Below are 20,893 nucleotides of genomic sequence, written 5' to 3'. Positions count from 1 at the left end.
AGACTGAATAAGACTAAATAAAATTTGCTGTCAAAAAATAATACTGGTGGGAGGAAGCTGGAGAGCGTTGAGAAAACTCAAGCAAGCATGAAGAGAAAATGCAAACTCCACAAGGGATGGCCTGAGCAGAGATTCAAACTCGTGACCCCTCAGCTGTGAGACAAACATCATTACCACTACTCCACCTGAGGTAACCCAGTCATGATCCAATTTGGTAAAAATTTAATGTGTAGAGGACTCAATGTAGGTTTTATATAGGACATCTCGCTTCTGAACTAGAAATCTTATGTTCTACCTCATCCAAAACTCTCCATGGAAAGAGTACAACATTGCAGACATCGCCCCTGTAGAAAGGACTGCTGCGGACTAACTCGCTCTCTATGAAAGCAGCCCAGTCTTGTCGAGCAGGACAAATCCAACTTTCAGAGAACTTACTTGCCACACCCTAATCCCTCCCTCCTACTCGTCCTCGTACACACTCGTACAAGCTACAAGCAGTGTGAAACGAATGCCAACAAGTCCAAAAAGCACAACCACAGCCTTGCTCACTAGTATATGTACAAACACACAGGGCTGCTGAGAGTATTAAAAAAAAAAAAAAAAAAAAAAAAGCAGGGGAGCGCCAGGGAGAGTTTTGGCAGTCCAGACAGCTGTTTCCAGAGACTGATGCATGAGTTTGCAGGGAAAAGTTCCAAAGACAATGCACTCCCTGAACCCAGGACATCTCCAGATCACACATGAGGACCTTTGCTTGAGGCCACAGGGGCATGCAGAGGTTGGACATGAATTCAGTCAGTTTCACCACAGCCTATCATACAGTGTGACATACGCACACATGTAGAGAAAATACAATAGACACCCTGTTGACTCATTGCTTACAACTGTCTTTTTTCTTGACCTTAATAACTCCAATTTACAGCACTCCTCTCCAAGTCATCTGATACTGAGACGCTCGCCAATTGGTCAAAGATAATGCACATTAAATCCTTTGGTATTTCTATAACCAATCACAACCATCCCACCTTTTTTTTTTTTTTTTTTTTTTTAATAAACACAAAACAAAAAATTATCAGTCACCTGTCCATGAAACAACTTTTTTTTTTTTTTTTTTTTTTACAAAAAACTAACTTGCAGCTGCAACATTTTTTTCTGTGTTTAGATGGGGACAAAAACATGAAAAACATCCACGATCAACAAATGTCCCAAATTACACATTTTGCAATTAAAAACATTCTAAGTGACCCTTGAATGCATATGTACCTATCATAATAAAAACACACAAGAGTACCTACTGTTTTGATTTTGTCAAAGTAACTCCAACAGTGAAAAGGGTTGAAGACCCTTATGCCAGGGGCTATATATTTTCGATGCGAAGACTTTCGATACTGTATGTAATAGTATGTTCTCACGCCCTCGTGTCAATTAAAGGGAAACAAGGTGAATCTTTTCTAACCAATTTTTGATTGACATGACGAGCTAAGGTGGTGGTTAGCACATCCGACACAGACTTTGGAGGGTTGGGGGTTCAAATCCGCCCCCGGGCCTTCCTGTGCGGAGTTTGCATGTTCTAACCGTGGTTTTGTCGGTTATTCCCCCCATATTCCAAAAACATGCATGTTAAATTCACTGAAATCTAAATTGTCCATATGAATGGTCCTCTGTCTGTATGTGCCATATGATAGGTTGGCGACCAGTCCAGGTTGTACCATAAAAGCTGGAATTGTTTCCACATGGCTGTTCTGTATAAAAAGCACCGACACACCACCGTAGGCCGCACCAGAGCCACACCAATGGCGGGACGACACCCGCAATGCTGGGACAGCACTGCGGGTTTAACACATGCCACTCACTTTGCCTTTTGTGTTGAAAGCAATTATCGCTGTCCATCAAGTATTTTAGAGGTCACGCCAGGTTCTGGTGCTCATGTCATCAAATTATCTCATTGCGGGATGTTGCATCGTTGTGTGAAAACACACATTGTTGTGGGAAAAACCTCCCTTGGCTGGGCCTTGTTTTAAAAAAGTTTGATCTTAAGCTCTGTGCGAAAGAGATTTCAGACATTTTGTGAAATTTGATGTTTTTACGACATTGTGGTGACAGTCAGGCATGACTGTGGCCCATTGCACAAAGCAAGGCCCATAAAGGCATGCTTGGAGGAGTTTGGTGTGGAAACACTTTTGGAATGAACTTGAACAAACAGTCCGGCCTTCTTTTCCTGGTCCAATCGGTGAAAGCTCACTAAGGTCCATGTATCCATTTTCTATAGTGCTTGTCCTCATCAGAGTCACTGCTGAGAGCTGGAGTCTAATCCATCTGACTTTGGGTGAGCGATTAGGAACACCCTGGACTGGTCAGCAGTCAATTGCAGAGCACATATAGACAAGCATTCACCCTCACATTCACACTTAAGGACAATTTAGCGTTCAATGAACCTAACACACGTTTTTTGGAATGTGGGAGGAAGCCGGAGTACCCGAAGAAAACCCGCACAAGGAGAACATTCAAACACCACACGGGATGGCCAGAGCTGAGGTTCAAACCCAGGACTTCAGTACTGCCAGTCTGATGTGCTAACCACTTGCGCTGCCCGCCTAACTAATGTACTACACTGCATAAATGAACGCAAACTTTAACAGACAAAATCTTGTAGAATGAACGCTTTTACAGCTATGAAGGGGCCAACTCCATATTTTCTTACATTTTCAGTCTGAAAACAGTCAAATACGTTGCACGTATTCTCTCCACTCACTTAGCAGATAAACATGCTTTGCTAAATTTCATAAAAAGAAATGCATGGTTATAAAGACATGCTCAACATCATTCATTTCTACATGGACTCTGGCCCCACTCACCTTTGTGTGTTGGTGGATGGGGAGTTCTTTAGCCTATTGGAGTGCATTGATGGGGTTACCAGTACGACAGAACAGGGCGAAGTGAGGTGCTGGTGTGGACTGCCCGCGTGTGCGAGCGGCGCCTTGGCACGGACGTTCCTGGAGCCTGGATTCCCGAGGTTGCTGAGGTTCCCCCGTCCGTCCTTGGCCTCCTCTCGCTCCTTCTTGCCGCGCTCCTTCTTACTGAAATGTGTCGCTGCTGTACCTGCCGCCGCTGGCCTCTCCTCTTGGACCTCCAACATTCTCCTTTACGTCTCCTTGTCTGTGTGAGTGTGTGCGCCCGCCCCTGTATGTATGTGTGTGGTGTGTTTGTGCGAAAGAGAAAACGGGTAAAAACAATAACAATAGTCCAGGAGTCTTTTCTCGTTCACTGTGTATTTATGAAACTCCTCAAGGGGGCTTTCAATGGCCCTCGGGCACACTGCAGAGAAAGAGAAGGAGAAAAAAAAAAAGGCTGTTAGCACAAATGGAACGGGAGACTATAGTCTGAGCAAAACTAAACACACAGTGTTGAACCTCTTAAGTTGAATCTCCCTGATGTACAATTCAGAACACAACAGAGAAATATAAATTTGAAGTTGAAAGAAAAAAACATGACCGGCCGTCATATATAATGTTACACAGTACCTCGGCTCAGCAAGCGAAGGATTACTTCTAGGCATGTGTTTTTAACAGTTATTCAGCGGAGATCATCATGCGAGACGTCAATGTCAGCATCAGCATCGGTTACCAGTTTCAAGGTATACCTTGGTCTTAAAAAAAAAAGTCTGTTTCAAAACGGCTAAAACTTTACATCACAAGTACGGACCGGTGTTTTTTTTTCTTCCTTGAGTCGTCAGTGCTGGCAAAGTGACGAGACCGCTCCCCTGCCCGTGATTGCTGCGAGTAGTCATAGAGCCTGACGACTTTTGTCATGTGGCAATTTGTTTATTTTCTTTTCATGTTTGCTAATGTACCTCTGGAGCGTGTTCGATGTACAAACATTTTACACAAACATTTAAAAATAAACATAGTATAAAAATTTGTTTTGAAACATTTTGGAGCTGTAATTGCAAAACCGCGAAACCATGTTTGCTTGCGGTGGTCGTACAGTCACAATCTGATACTGGTCTTTCCTAGGATTAATTTTAAAAATTGAGCTGTTTCTTTGGCTTTTTAGACCACTAAGATTGTGTTGAGATGTCAACAAAAGAACAAAAGGAATGCACACCATACAGTAAGTTAGCTAACATAAGCGCACTGGCATTCAAAGCAGTAAGACTCCGGTGGTGCCAGTATTTTCATCCAGCATCACCATATGCATCGAGACCATTATTTTAAATTGTGTGGTTGTTTTATTATTTTACATGGTTAACTTGTTTTTACAACAGTAACGATTAATTAAAATGTTAATAAAAACACTGCCTGTACAGTTGAAAGTTTTATGATGACAGTTCATCTCTATAACGGATTACTTCTAGTATGAAGTTTTCCTAGGATTTTTTTTTTCCCAATATAAAACAAGAACTACCAGTGTAGCAGAAAAAATAACCCCAATAATTAATCCCAGAATTATTCACTCTACCCACCATTTGTAGCCAAGTTAAACATAAATTGCCACAAATGTGCATGCTTATACAATATCTCTTTTTTTTATAATGTTTTCAATCTCAAACTTGCATGTCAGTACTATACATGGACATTGACACAAGGGTCTGATATTTTTACAAATTATTAAACAATCTCAAGAGTTGAGAATAGCTTGAGAACAAACTATAAAATGTTTAACAATTCCAAAAATATGGCAATTACTTCCACCCAACAGCGACAATATACTGTATACTTATATTAATAAATGTTTTTTCCCCCTGTTTACAGCTACCAATCTATGTAACCCTGTTACTGTGATTATAAATATCAAAATATATATGGGAGTAAACATTTATCAGCAGCAGAGTCTACACGTACGTTGAGTCTAACTCATTCACGATCGGTGTTTAATGGTTCCAAACCAGTTTCCGTATTGTCAAACACTTTATTCTTTTCTCAATTGAACGCAAAACTACCATGAAGCTTAGCTAATGTTCAATCAGCTATTGGTGAGCTGAACTGTGACGCTAACACAGCTTACCTGCCGCTGTGGGTTTCACAGAGTCTGATGAAGATTTCAAATCCAAGTGTCTTATGTTGGATTTACAAACCTTGTATGTTGTCACTCTCTTTACATCTCCAATTTGATTTTTTAAAAATCCTTTAATCCAAATACAATGCTCTTGATCACCACACTGCCCCTCTGAGCTCAAGATGCGCACAGCAGTTACTTTATGTAACCCATTGGTTAATAATAAATGGGTCAGTTGAACATTATTGTTCTCTGAGTAATATCACTTGGGCAAGCCTTTTCTAACATTCCATACTACAAAATAAGTACATTATGTATAATTATTGCTGAAATCAGATCGGACAGATATCGGTATCGGCCAAAACTCAAGGCTGCAATATCGGTATCGGATCGGAAGTAAAAAAAAAAAAAAAAGATGGATGGATAGGGACATCTCTACAAATTATCATCAGACTTGTTGACGATTGATTATTATGCCCATCCACAGTCAGACTTTGTGACCAGTCTGAAGTAGAGGATAGTTTTGCCCGCAAGTTCAATTGCATTGTTCACCAAAATGTATTGCACCAAGGGCCGCATTGAAACAGTGATGAAAGGGTGTCAAAATACAATGCACGATTGAGCTGGAAAATCCTTAACTTCGCCAACCGGTTTCACCTTTCAACAGTAAAAGGTTTAGAGGTGTTTTAGGGTTACGTAAGTGTGCCTGTAGGTGCAGCAAGTACCAAGTGAGGTGTAAAGTCAAAGAGGGGAGGTGGGGAGGAGTAGACTTTGTGCACTGGTGAGCGAGAGGGAGGATTGCATGAGAACGCAACCAAGTCAGTGAAATTACATTGTCATCCCGAAAATATTTAGGAGCTCTTCCAAAACCTCAACATTGTGACTGGTTCCAGAGTTCTCCTGCGGAGAAGGAGGTAGACCGTTGGAGTGTCCGGGAGAGGGTTCTGTGGGGGTAGGGGGTTGTCACCGGGAATGAGGAGAAAGAAAAACAAGACTCCTGCTACAGCAGCAGCACTAATCTCTCAACAGTCTACTACAAGCAAAGTGATTTACGTCTCCGCTGGACGTATCGCAAAGGCATGTGAGCATAAGGAGGCCGTTTCAGCACAAGAACAGACAAGCCTTATGTGTCCAATTTACACTGTTTGGACAAACCTCACAATAAGGAAGGCCAAAAAAAAAGAAAACAATTTTTAAAAAACACCACAGGACACCGCAGTTAGTTAAGAATCAGTAATAAAATGGAGGTATGTAAAATGTAAAAAATTACATTAGGAGTGATTTTGGATGATGGTTTGTTACTGTCAACATGCATTTATTTATCTCTCAAGACTGTAGAGATGATCTTGGACTTCAGGAGGCATCCTTCGCCACAGCTGCCCCTCACGCTGTCCATCTGCCTTGTGTCAACCGTCAAGACCTTCAAGTTCCTGGGAATTACAGTCTCTCACTACCTGAAGTGGGCGATCAACATCAACTCCGTCCTCAAAAAGGCCCAGCAGAGTATGTACTTCCTGCGGCTTCTGAGAAAGCACGGCCTGCCACGGGAGCTGTTGAGGCAGTTCTACACAGCGGTCATCGAATCAGTCCTGTGTTCTTCCATCACAGTCTGGTTTAGTGCTGCTACAAAAAAGGACAAACTCCGACTGCAACGGACCATCAAAATTGCTGAAAGCATTGTCGGTACCCCCCTACGCACCCTTGAGGACTTGCACGCTGCCAGAACTAAGACAAGAGCGTGCAAAATCCTCTTGGACCCTCCGCATCCCGGTCACCGGCTCTTCCGGCTCCTTCCCTCAGGTAGGCGCTACCGATCAATGCAAACTAGAACTAGCAGACATTCCAACAGCTTCTTCCCTCTTGCAATCAACTTCTTAAACAGCTAACTTACAATTGCATTGCAACATGGTGCCAATTTCTTTTGTCTGAGTTTGTTGTCACATTTCTGTCGGGCCAATTATAAATACTCGTGCACTCACTGTACTTGTTTCGCCACGCTGCACTATTTGCATATCTGTTGTTGACCAATACCAGAGTAGCATCTGCCCCATTTGCACACTGACTGAGGAGTATCTGCAACATTTGCACAATCAACATTGTCCCAGATTATCGCACTACTCGTCACTTTAAACCGCATGCACTCCTTGAAGTCTCGGCGCCCTTTGCACAATGATCATTGCACCGGACTATTGCGAGATAAGTCATTCGAACTGCTCTAAGTGCTAGAGGAGTCCTGTTTTTTTTTTTTTTTTTTTTTTTTTTTTTTTTTTTTTTTTTTACAATTGTGCAAAAAGATGCAAACAAAAAAACTGTACCGGCATTACCAGATAACTAGCAACCCTTTATTCCTCAGTGACTGTTGTTCTCAATGTCTTTATGTCTCAAAAGGGTTCTCTGTCAACTGACTGTCTGTTGTCGTACTAGAGCGGCTCCAACTACCGGAGACAAATTCCTTGTGTGTTTTTTGGACATACTTGGCAAATAAGGATGATTCTGATTCTGATTTCAGTCCAGAACAAGTCGGGTAGAGGCAATTTAGAGCTTTTAATGAGGTAATAATTAAATAGCAGTTTGGTTCATCATGTTCGTCAAAGAAAGATGGGATGAAATTTTGATATTTCACCCACTGTGGTGTCTATCCATCCATCCATTTTCTACCGCTTATCCGAGGTTGGGTCGCAGGGGCAGTAGCTTTAGCAGGGACGCCCAGACTTCCCTCTCCCCAGCCACTTTCTCCAACTCTTCTGAGGGGATCCCGAGGCGTTCCCAGGCCAGCCGAAAGACATAGTCTCTCCAGCGTGTCCCGGGTCGTCCCCGGGGTCTCCTCCCGGTGGGACGTGCCCGGAACACCCCACCAGGGAGGCGTCCGGGAGGCATCCGAATCAGATGCCTCAGCCACCTCATCTGGCTCCTCTCGATGTGGAGGAGCAGCGGCTCTACTCTGACATCCTCCCGGATGACCGAGCTTCCCTATCTCAAAGGGAGAGCCCGGACACTCTGCGGAGGAAACTCATTTCGGCCACTTGTATCCGGGATCTTGTTCTTTCGGTCATGACCTACAGCTCGCGACCATAGGTGAGGGTAGGAACGTAGATCGACCGGTAAATCGAGAGCTTCGCCTTTCGGCTTAGCTGCTTCTTTACCACAACGGACCGATAAAAAGTCAGCATCACTGCAGACGCCGCACCGATCCGCCTGTCGATCTCCCGTTCCATTTTTCCCTCACTCATGAACAAGACCCCAAGATACTTGAACTCCTCCACTTGGAGCAGGATCTCATCCCCGACCCGGAGAGGGCACGCCACCCTTTTCCGACTGAGGACCATGGTCTCAGATTTGGAGGTGCTGATTCTCATCCCAGCTGCTTCACACTCGGCTGCGAATCGCTCCAGTGAGAATTGGAGATCACGGCTTGAAGCGAACCGAACCACATCATCTGCAAAAAGCAGAGATGCGGTGTCCGTCATGGCAGGGTTATTGTGTCAGTGCCCTTCAAGTAGCCTCTGATGAGATTCTTATTGCTGAACAGTTCTGCATATTAGAAATATGGGGAAAAATATTCAGCGATCAAGGTGTAAAACATAACAGCAAACAAAACGGCTGCAGGACTGTTACTTTATACACATTTTCATGATCAAAGTTTGTTTTTCAACAATTCCAAATACAACCATTTCCTTTTTTGCTTAAACAAACAAAAAGGCAGAACAGCAGGGCCTGAGGCTTGAACCAAACCTCTAATATTCTAATATACAAGCCAACGCAAACAAAATAAAGTTAACGCGAGTGTACTGACTCTTGTTAAGAACTACGAGCATGTCAACAAGTAAAAGCAGCCTCGTGGCATTGGCAAGTCCAACGGCTGAAAACACACACTTTGAAGGTAGAATTGTTGTATTGACGTGCTAACTTTACCAGACTAAAGAACCGCAAAATATCTACGAAGAAACTTCACTTCCTTCCAATTTAAATGTCACTCTCTCTTACTGTTTATGTTGCAAATTCATTCCTGTGAGAGCTCAACATGGAGCCTTGAAAAAAATGTCGTTGATTCTCCAGATCCTTGATATTAACAAGCCCTAAATAAAACAATTCAAAACAGAATTACAAAGCTGAAATCCCCAAATGTTGCTGTTGGCCATGTCCAAAGGGTCATGCATACAAATTTGGGGGCGGCAGGAGAACATCTAAGCCCACTTTAATCAGACATACCCACCAGCAACCTGATGTATGTACTGGGGGTTTATGGGTGGTCTCTACTGCGTTTATTGTGATTATTTCATATTTATGGCCTAGTGTTTTTCACACAACTATTTACTGTACCTATGACTTTACTATGCGTATGTAATTGGGGTTTATGGGTTGTCTCTACTGCGTATATTGTGATTATTTCATATTTATGGCCTCGTGTTTTTCACACAACTCTTTACTGTAACTATGACTTTACTACTGCATAAGCATAGGTTAGCGATAGAGACTATGTTCAGATTTGTGTAAAAATTCAGGTCATACTGTACTGAAATTGTAGGAACAGAACTGTCATAGATTAATGTGCGGTACAGAACAACGTTACATTTAAAGATGAGTTTTCGTCTCCAATAAAAGACATCACAGGATCATTGCATGCAAGTTAACAGGAAACGGAAGGAATCTCTACAAATGAGCTTTTACCTGCAATTTTCTGCTTCTGGACAATAAGGCGCGCACACAGTTCTCTCTCCATTGGGAGTGGCCTTTCACTTAAAGGCAGCATTTCATTCCACGCTTATGTCACAGCATTCCTGGGCTTGCTGAGTGACCCGTTTGAACTACATCACCAGACTTGCTCCGGAGGGAAGATGGGAGGATTTATACCTGTTTGGGGTTAATGGTGTGGGATCAGCGGGGGGAGAGGGTTTCTGGCCTTGCATTAAACCCACTGTCCACCAACTTTAATTCATCTCACTGCCTGGAATTTTTCTGACACTTCTTACGGAGAGGCATAGCCCAAAACAAACACGTTCGCCTTCTTCTCAGCGTTGCCGTCAGCTCGGCCTGCCGACGTTTCAGCCTCATTTATGCAAATCCTGCTTTGCAATTCAGTCGCAAAGAAGTATTGCTCCCATCCCCGCTCTCAATCAGCTCTCTAGCCATCTCAATCTTCTTTAGGCTCTTTATTTGTTTAGGGCAAATCAGCCACATTTGCTTTTTCTCAAAAAAATACACTATACACAGTTGAAACCAGAACTTTTTTTCTCAGTTTCTGATATGAAATCAGACTTAACTTTTACAGTTTTGGGTCAATTTGGATTACCAAAACTATTTCTATTTGCTAGATGCAAGAATAAAGAGAGAATTATTTTTTTAGAGGGCTTTGTGACAGCCACTCCAAAACATTGACTTTGTTGTCCTTATGCCACTTTTTAACCAGTTGGGCAGTATGCTTCCATTCAATGTCCATTTGGAAGAGCCATTTGCGTCCAGGTTTTAACTTCATGATAATGTCTTGAGATGTTTCCACATAATGTTCTCTACTCATGATGCCATCTATTTTGTGAAGTGCACCAGCCCCCCCTCTGAAAAAACAATCCCAAAACATGATGCTGCCACTCCCGTATTTCAAAATTGGGATGGTGTTCTCTCGAACTTCCCTCTTTTTCCTCCAAACGTAACGATTGATGCTCATTATAGCCAAACAGTTCAAAGTGAGTTTCGTCAAAAAGAATTACGTTCTTGTCCTTGTGTGCATTTGAAAACTGTAATCTTTTGGAGTAATATCTTATTTGTGGGAGAGTGGGCACCCAAGGCAAAAAGGCTGTCTCCCTCCTTACACAAGAGCATTTATTTACCATAAAGCTTGTTTAACTTCCAGGTCATTTCGCTGTTGAACAGTGAAAGGCTTAGTGTTTATCAATTGAAACCTAAGGTTTGTTAATATGGAAGTGTGTTGTTCCATTCTTTAGACTGCATTACTCTCACACCAATGCAATCACGCAAAATTGTGACTCAGCTTTGAAGAGTACTTCTGCATTCACCCGGTTCAAAAAATATCCAACCTCATCCAAAAAATTGAGACTGTGACCGTTGAACTTCATGAAAGATAAATTAATGGTTTCAAGATAATCTAATAAATACTAATGAATCTTCAAAAAAGCTGGGGTACTTTTTAGACAACTAGATCCTGTTTCCAATCACTCAGAATGAATTTGGAACTAAACAGTTTCATCTTTCCGTTCTTTTCTCACAGAGAAAGCTCCATTGCTAACACACAGCGAGCTGTTTCTTGTTTTTTTGCCAGATCGACAAGGATCTGAGAAGCAAAACAAGTGCATCAACAGGGGGTTATTTTTTTCACATTCCTCATTTGAGATTGATGGCAGACACCAGAAAACGCACTGAAAGTCACTTTACAATCAAACACTGGAGCGTCGGCAAGCCAAATCGCCGAGGTGAGGCCACACCCAGTACACGGCATCATGACTCAAACGCGACAGACACAGAATGTCAGGAATGCCGAGTGGCAGTAGAGCCAGCAGACACCGATGACACAACACACACGAGAGATCACATGTAACAAACTTGACATGAGTAGGAAGAAGTGCCTGAGCCCTCTTGAAGTCACGTGCTCCCAAAACTCTTTCTGCATCATCTGGAGAAAAAATACAAATTAAAAAAAATAATAAAAAATTCTACCGGAATAGGATAGCAACATACCAGGAGACACGGATTTGTCCCAACTTCCCATATTATATTTTTTTATACATCTGTTTTTCCCCCAAAAGTAACAATGTTCCCATTAAAAGCATCCACACACGCAAATGTCAAACTTTCAAAAACAATCCTATTTGAACAATGTTTGCTATGCAGGAGCTGTTACACCAAGTTTTGTACAGATTGCACAGTTCATAAAAATGTGTTTCGTTTATACAAGCTCTTCCAGCTCCTTCTCGGAGAGGGATTTGATTTTAATATCCTTTCACCAATGTGGAAATTACTCAAGTGCAAGTTTTGTAAAAATTTACTAGAGATGGGAGAATGTCTCTCTAAATGTTTTAAACTCCAGTTTCTATGCAGTTATGTTGAGCAGATAAATGCTGCCTGAAGCAGTTGTGTCAAAATACCTCCATTCGACAGCAATCAACAGGGACTCTCCACTCACTATTTTTGCATCAATTGCTTCACACGGGACTCAGCAAAACCTAATCCCACACAACCGACTGAATTGTTTTTATATATAAAATAATCGATTACCCCCAATTCTCATGGAAATTCTTATGAAATCCCCTTGCTGATTAACTTATCCATGATTAGGTATGGATTAGATGACTGAAACAGCCCACCTGACAGAGTTAAATTATCACATAGCATTTCTCTTGAACATTCATGGAAATAAAGTGACTGTGTATAAGAGATTTGTTTACATCTTAGGTTTAGTTTCTTTTTTACATGCATCTGCTTTCAACTAAAAAACGGATATGTCGTTTTGGCAATTCGTTCAAATAACTGTTTTTCAGGCCTAAAACAGTTGTTTTTATTCAAAACCATTTTTAAAAAAAAAAGGTTGAAAACTATAGCACAATCGGAATGTAAACAGTGAAACCGGTCGTCTGTAAGAACTGAGAATGTGCACGTGTGTAAAGTGTTTAGTCTGGCCGTGTGCGAATATGGCCCACAGTGCTATTGGAGCATCACAAAATGTACATTCATTATACCAATACTGATTCCATTGGAGTCACATTACTTAAAGCGACAGCACCAACTACTGGCTTGGCATCCATACAGTTTTATGATGATGGTCTGTGTCAACAACACTGCGGTCTGTACACGAAGCTTGCAAAATGCCAAGAGCAAGGTCATGCAAACGTAGCCTTAGCTAACTACCCCAGTCTGTCTCTCAAGCACCCCACACCCCACGGTCAATCCTATCACCAGTGGGTTTTCAATGCTCATCCCTGGGGAGGTGACGCGTGTAGTGTCACATTTTGTCATCTCACCGTGACAGAACCACTCCTTGAGCCGTCACCTTATCGTGGTGGAGGGGTTTGTGTGTCCCAATGATCCTAGGAGCAAAGTTGTCTTGGGCTTTATGCCCCTGGTAGGGTCACCCATGGCAAACAGGTCCTAGGTGAGGGACCAGACAAAGCTTGGCTCAAAGACCCCTTATGATGACGACAAACAATGGACTCAGTTTTCCCTTGCCCGGATGCGGGTCACCGGGGCCCCCCTCTGGAGACAGGCCTGGAGGTGGGGCTCGAAGGCGAGCGCCTGGTGACCAGGCCTGCACCCATGGCCAGGCACAACCCGAAAGGGTAACCTGGGTCCCCCTTCCCATGGGCTCATCACCTGTGGGAGGGGCCATAGGAGTCGGCTGCAGTGCGAGCTGGGCGGTGGCCGAAGGCGGGAACCTTGGAGATCCGATCCCCGGCTACAGAAGCTGGCTATAGGGATGTGGAATGTCACCTCTCTGGCAGTGAAGGAGCCCGAGCTGGTGTGTGAGGTTGAGAAGTTCCGACTCGATATAGTCCATCGTTCTGCTGGGGGACTTCAATGCTCACGTGGGCAATGACAGTGAGACCTGGAAGGGCGTGATTGGGTGGAACGGCCCCACCGATCAGAACCCGAGGGGTGTTCTGTTATTGGACTTCTGTGCTCATCACGGATTGTCCATAACGAACACCATGTTCAAGCATAAGGGTGTCCACACGTGCACTTGGCACCAGGACACCCTAGGTCACAGTTCGATGATCGACTTTGTGGTCGTGTCATCGGACTTGCGGCCGCATGTCTTGGACACTCGGGTGAAGAGAGGGGCAGAGCTGTCAACTGATCACCACCTGGTTGTGAGTTGGCTCCGATGGTGGGGGAAGATTCCGCTCCGACGGGGCAGGCCCAAACGTATTGTGAGGATCTGCTGGGAACGTCTTGCAGAATCCCCTTTCAGAAGGAGTTTCAACTCCCACCTCCGGCAGAACTTCAGCCACGTCTCACCCATTGAGTCAGAGTGGACCATTTTCCGCGCCTCCATTGCTGAGGCAGCCGACCGGAGCTGTGGCCGTAAGATGGTCAGTGCCTGTCGTTGGCAATCCCCGAACCCGTTGGTGGAAACCAACGGTGTGGAATGCCATCAAGCTGAAGAAAGAGTCCTATCGGGCCTTTTTGGCCTGTGGGACTCCTGAGACATCTGATGGGTACCGGCTGGCCAAGCGGAATGCAGCTTTGGTGGTCGCTGCTGGAAAAACTTGGGCACGGGAGGAGTTCGGTGAGGCCATGGAGAAAGACTTCCGGGCGGCTTTGAGGAAATTCTGGTCCACCATCCAGCGTCTCAGGAGGGGTATGCAGTGCACCACCAACACTGTGTACAGTGGGGATTGGGCACTGCTGACCTCGACTCAGGACGTTGTGAGTCGGTGGGGAGAATATTTCGAAGACCTCCTCAATTCCACCGACACGCCTTCCCATGAGGAAGCAGAGTCTAGGGTATCTGAGGCGGGCTCTCCTATCTCTGGGGTTGAGGTCACCGAGGTGGTTAAAAAGCTCCTCAGTGGCAAGGTCCCGGGGGTGGATGAGATTTGCCCGGAGTTCCTAAAAGCTCTGGATGTTGTGGGGCTGTCCTGGTTGACACGCCTCCTGCAACATCGCGTGGACATCGGGGATAGTGCCTCTGGATTGGCAGACTGGGGTGGTGGTCTCCCCTTTTTAAGAAGGGGGACCAGAGAGTGTGTTCCAACTACAGGGGGAATCGCACTCCTCAGCCTACCTGGTAATGTCTATTCAGTGGTGCTAGAGAGGAGGGTCCGTCGGGAAGTCGAATCTCAGATCCAAGAGGAGCAATGTGACTTTCGTCCTGGCCATGGAACAGTGGACCAGCTCTACACCCTCGGCAGGATCCTCAAGGGTGCATGAAAGTTCGCCCAACCAGTCTACATGTGTTTTGTGGACTTGGAGAAGGCGTTCGACCGTGTCCCTTGGGGAGTGCTGTGGGGGGTGCTTTGGGAGTATGGGGTTACCGAACCCGCTGATACGGGCTGTTCGGTCCCTGTACGACCGGATTCAGAGTTTGGTCCACATATCCGGCAGTAAGTCGGACTTGTTCCCAGTGACGGTTGGACTCCGCCAAGGCTGCCTTTTGTCACAGATTCTGTTCCTAACTTTTATGGACAGAATTTCAAGGCGCAGCCGAGGCGTAGGGGGGGTCCGATTTGGTGGCCACAGTATTGCATCTCTGCTTTTTGCTGATTATGTGGTTCTGTTAGCTTCATCAAGCCGTGATCTCCAACTTTCACTGGAGCAGTTCGCAGCCGAGTGTGAAACAGCTGGGATGAGAATCAGCACCTCCAAATCTGAGACCATGGTCCTCAGTCGGAAAAGGGTGGCGTGCCCTCTCCGGGTCGGGGATGAGATCCTGCCCCAAGTGGAGGAGTTCAAGTATCTTGGGGTCGTGTTCACGAGTGAGGGAAGAATGGAACGGGAGATCGACAGGCGGCTCGGTGCAGCGTCTGCAGTGATGCGGACTTTGTATCGGTCCGTTGTGGTAAAGAAGGAGCTAAGCCGAAAGCTCTCAATTTACCCGTCGATCTACGTTCTTACCCTCACCTATGGTCACGAGCTAAGGATCGTGACCGAAAGAACAAGTGGCCGAAATGAGTTTCCTCCGCAGGGTGTCCGGGCTCTCCCTTAGAGATAGGGTGAGAAGCTCGGTCATCCGGGAGGATCTCAGAGTAGAGCCGCTGCTCCTCCACATCGAGAGGAGCCAGATGAGGTGGCTGGGGCATCTGATTCGGATGCCTCCCCGGTGAGGTGTTCCGGGCACGTCCCACCGGGAGGAGACCCCTGGGAACACCTCTGGATCCCCCCGGAAGAGCTGGATGAAGTGGCTAGGGAGAGGGAAGTCTGGGCATCCCTGCTAAAGCTACTGCCCCGGCGACCCGACCTCGGATAAGCGGTAGAAAATGGATGGATGGATGGACCGTGGCAGAAGCTGCAATGCATCCATCAACATGATGGAAGTGGCGAGGGAAACAAGAGGCTGGCGAGAAAGTGTGACACAGACATCCCCGTAGGAGGAGAGGGGTTATTACACCGTTTGCTCTCTTTGCTGAGAGCCCAGGTGGGCGTCTGTGTCTCAGACGTGGCTATACAAGCGGCGCACAGCTGACTCACAAGTGACACATCTGCTGGCTAAATCCGGGCACGCCGCCACGAGCGGCGTGGCCCTTCCAGCAGCCAGCCGGACCGGCACTGGACACTCTGATCTCTGTGTGTGTGTGTGTGTGCATCTCTCGCTCTCTCACACACACAAAAACACACACACAAACTTCACCCTGCACATCTCTGCCCATCTGCATCCCTTCTCTGCATCCCTGGCTAAGTGCCGGCTTCTTCTTGGACCCAGCGCCGCTATCTCACACAAAACAAAGAAGCACTTGCACACCGAGTGGAAAAGCAACCCAACGTGTATGTGTGTAATATGGTCCTACTTCAAGTGCCAGTTCCTATTTATGGTCACATGGGAGTTAAAATATTGAGCAAACTGTACCGTGTGGGAGGCAGATCATTAAATCAACCAAATCAATGAGACAATCCATTCATACAACAGCCATACCAAACTGTTTGTGAACTTTTTTTTCATGAATCCTGACTGAGAACACAAACAAAAGCACCTGCAAAAAACAAAGAAAAATAATTACTTTAAGGATTCTTCATCAATCTAAAAAGAGAAAAGGAAATGGAATGAGATCCTACATGAGCACAAGTGATTATAACATGATCTAAAGAGATTTCAAAGACACAAAACCTTGTTTGCACAATGCGGTATATCGTTCAGCACGGTACACATTTCATCGCCTTTCCATTCTAAATCTCCACACAATATCTGGCCCTACTTTCCAGTACGCCTTTGTTGAAATGCTGGTTGCAGTGGAAACACAACCCTGATCAGAGTTTACAGGATGCACACTGTACTGTAGCAAAGTGAACAGAAACATCCTGATTGGTGGAAAATGGCTGTCTGAACATGGTAAAGCAACTGCTGATATGCAATTCAAATTCCTTCCAAATTCGCAATCGGGAGCACCTGGTTGGACTTTGTACACACCACAGTTCAGATTGGATTGGTTTGAACATTTTTGCAGATTTTAAATAGGAATTAATATTCGGGACTCTCAGCAAAAATGCAATGGAATTCGCAAAAACATGATAAAAGCATAACCACCTCTGAAGTGTAAGAGCTTATCCAAGTTAAGCAAATAAAGAAACAAAATTTCATAATCTGTCCTGAAATTTAAACAGGTTCCTTCTTGGCCTAAAGCACCGCCCCCTTCACACAGTTTGATTGGCCAGGTAGTGCGCTCTGTAGCCACAGGAAGAGGAGGTAATAAAACAAAACACCTGTACAAACATAAAACAGGTTCCACTATTAATTCCGAGCAAGTAACTATGTTCTGTAACTTATTAAATAGCTCTCTCTTTTTGTACGTTTGTTATCTATGTAATGGTCACTTAGACGATCCATCACAGTGCGTGAGTGTATTGCACTTGGTAGTTAATGGTAACTCCATTTTGTAAAGAGAATCTCCCTGCCCCCCATCAGTCCCCTACTTTCCTCTGTCCCCGGACCGTGCTAGCTTCCTCCCTCCCTCCTCACAGTTGCTCCCACACTCCGACCACATTCCTACCCTCGCTCATGCTGGAAGCATTGTGGGAAATCCCAAAAGCCAGTCCCTTTAGGGACTCTGCAGACCTCTTGGACGCATGAGGCAAAAGTTTACATTCCTACCATTGCTACTTAATTCATTTACTGTACATTAATGTTCTGATTCTATGTTCTAATCAAAAAGAAGCCTCAAGTATGAGCAGTGGAGACAGCAGTCAGGATGATCTACTTTACAGAGGAGGGCACAGGACTTCCCTTGCATCATCGCTTATTTACGTGCATTCAAAAGCAATGCAAACAGTTGACCTTCCAACTGATCCCACTGCGAAATTGCAGTGTTACTTAAAGCAGTGGGCAAAGGCCTGCAGAGACGGAAAAGCTTTGTTAAACCAACTGAATTTGTACCACCGCCACATCGAAACGCCCCTAAGAAAGTACTGTATCATTTGGAAACCCTGACCCTCAATTAAGAATTTAGTGTCGCCCTCACTATGAAGCTGAGCTCAGTTCAGCGAGCATCAATGGATTAACTGTGCACTTCCTTATTTTCTTTTTACAAATGAAGGACCAAGCCCAACAACGACTGTTAAGACCTAAAGAGCATTGGAAGAATATACAACAGAAGTAGACACAGTCACAGTGGCGTTTAAGGCTAATATTAAGTGGTAGAGCTCATCATTAAATATCTATCTGTACGCTTTTTACAGTCTACATTAGTGGTTGATTTTTTATTTTTTTTTAATATATAATACAAATGTATGAAGCTCTAATTATGCTCTCTTTGTTTGTCATTAAAGAATGTATTTTAAGAGCATTTTGAAGTTTATATACTACAGTAGTTGTACAGATGTTAAAATATGACTTCAAACGTGTCTACGGATAATATATCTTTTATGATGGCAACAGTTTGACCCTTGGAAGGTAATAGTTTGGTAGCCAACACTACGGTAGCACTGTGCAGCTTACTGGCACTCGCCATTATGTCCTCTCTGGTTTGTATTATTTATCCAGCAACTGCCACGAGAACAAGGAACCCAACTTAATGTAGTAATGCAGTCCATGTGGAACCTCCTCACAATCATAAAGCACACCACTCTGGAGAGCCAGACTGTGTCCCTGAATTACCCCAGTTTGCACAAGTGTGTCATTCCGGAGGAATTTTAAACACACTGGCAAGACCTGCCCAATTAAATATACAGACACAGATAAATATACGTGTGCTTACACACATACCACGGCACCCACGAGTCAGTACTTATTTGTCCTAATAACATCTGAAAACTGCAGCGCCGCTTTATGGCTTTGACGGTTGCAACAGAGTTTGCCAACTTGTGCTCTTTTCTCTCCTGACTGACTCCTCGACAACATCGCATGTCTGCTCTTCCATTAGCTGCATGCTAAATGTGCTCGCAAAAAAGTACAGCAAAGAGGGTTTGTATCGATTCAAACGCATACGAAAACTCCGCATCTGTCACTCAATCGTAGGACATAAATGTTAATTAGGCTGGTTGGCAATTTACCATTAGGTGCATTGAATGACAATAAAAATAAATATCATCCACTCACTCATGTCAGAACATGTGATAATGATAATTTTATTGTTTTACTTGAAGAAATGTTCTAAATTTGTCATAAAATTCTTGACATTAAATGTATGCTTTTATACCAAAAGGTAAATGCACTGTAAATAAACCTCTTTTGTATAAGAGTTACAATTTCTGCAAAATCAGTCAAAAGCAAACAGGATGAAACCTGCTTGTTTTAGACGTGAACAATCCAAATTCAAAGCACGGCGCCCTTTTGGATATCATCTTTCAGTAGCAAAAGAATGAAACTGCAACACAAAGAACTGGTTTGATTCGAGTCCAATTTTTATTGACCGCCATTCATCCTTTTACAGTATACGCCATACCCGCAATCAAGATGGACACCAGAAGGCATTGTAGTTGACTCATGTCGTCAAATGAAAAATGAATGCAGTACTTTAGGAACACACGTCAAATCGGCACTTAAGGATCAATATAATTTTATCCGACGGCAGCTTGATTAATTCAGTGAAGTGGTGAGTTTTAAAACCACAAATTGAATTAAAAGTGGGGGTTGTAGTGTGCTTCCTGTGTGCATGCACATGCCCGTATCGATTGACAGTCGCGCATGGTTTACGTCATGTCATTAAGATGGTAATTCTGAGTTGCCAAGTGAGTGATGGTGGGAAGAGGATAAGTGTACTAGGCAGTGACAATAACATAAATTCAAATTAACTGTCAGGACCCCTTCAGAGTTCAACCAATACTTTTGAGGAAAATATGCCTCTAAAGTTGGACAAAAACACAGATTCAATATGGTTGTGCTTCACATCATGGAATATAGATAATAAAGATATTATGGCAATAGTTCGACCATGGATCAGATTAATGCTATTTTAATTGTTTTGACGGAAAAATGTTTCAAAATCTAAATCAACTGGAGGTAGCCCAGAAACCCATCTACAAACTAGAGATGGACATTTCTACAAATTTCCTTGATCAACAAACTAGAAAATCAACAATCAATTCATTGATTTGTTGCATGTTGCAAATCTTTTGTCTCAGTGGATTCAAGACGTGTTTAATCAACAATACAATTCCAAACAAGCAACAGAACGCTTATTAAGTAAATTGATTATTACGCCCACCAAGTCCCACAGAAAACAGGCAGGCAGTTATTGCAAAGATCCCAAAAGCAACGCGGGCTTCCACATGACAACAGCTCAGCATGAGCGCACCCCTCCTGTCAGGGGCAGGTGGACAAGTCCGCCCGTCACACAGCCGTCAATCCCAGCAGAGAAACACGAAAGCAGCATGATGGATTGATGTGCATTCCGACTGATCCGCTCACTTCCCTGTGGATCCGGAGACCACCCCTCCGCTGACGCACGCTCATGAGTACAGCCATGTTTCCACTAAGCGATACAGCTCATTCAGTTTGGCCCGCTAGGGTACGGGTTTGTTTGGTAAACCATAAACTAGTGAGATGGCTGCGGCGGCTCATAAATGGTGTGACATCGTAGCATCATGACAGCAAATTTGGCAAAGAAGAGGAGCACCGCACAGTAAACAGAAAGCAAACAATAGAGGACATTCAGCATTCAGTGTTCTTCCTTCGTAACGTGTGGTTCTTTCCGACAAGATGACACGCTTTGTTTGAGGAAAAAAAAAAAAAACATGTGTTCATCCCATTCCATTACTCTTACACAAAATCTCTTTTGACCAAGAATCAACGGATGGCACTGTG

The 20,893-nt window shown here is 44.1% G+C and overlaps 1 protein-coding gene across 9 annotated transcripts in view; it reads right to left on the bottom strand.

Moving 5' to 3' along the window:
• bcl9 (BCL9 transcription coactivator) overlaps positions 1 to 20,893 on the bottom strand; it is a 43,983-nt gene that overhangs the window by 10,357 nt on the left and 12,733 nt on the right. For all 9 annotated transcript variants that reach the window (XR_009791265.1, XR_009791261.1, XR_009791263.1 and 6 more), the window contains exon 3: positions 2,853 to 3,312. Coding sequence is in view for 1 of the 9 variants with exons in the window: in XM_061793497.1 (XP_061649481.1) it covers positions 2,853 to 3,133 (281 nt within the window). In the remaining 8 variants the exon portion in view is untranslated. The remainder of the gene's footprint in view (positions 1 to 2,852; positions 3,313 to 20,893) is intronic.

Source organism: Phyllopteryx taeniolatus, chromosome 12 (genome assembly GCF_024500385.1).
Source record: "Phyllopteryx taeniolatus isolate TA_2022b chromosome 12, UOR_Ptae_1.2, whole genome shotgun sequence".
Lineage (NCBI taxonomy): Eukaryota > Metazoa > Chordata > Actinopteri > Syngnathiformes > Syngnathidae > Phyllopteryx > Phyllopteryx taeniolatus.
This window is presented reverse-complemented; position numbering and strand designations above follow the sequence as displayed.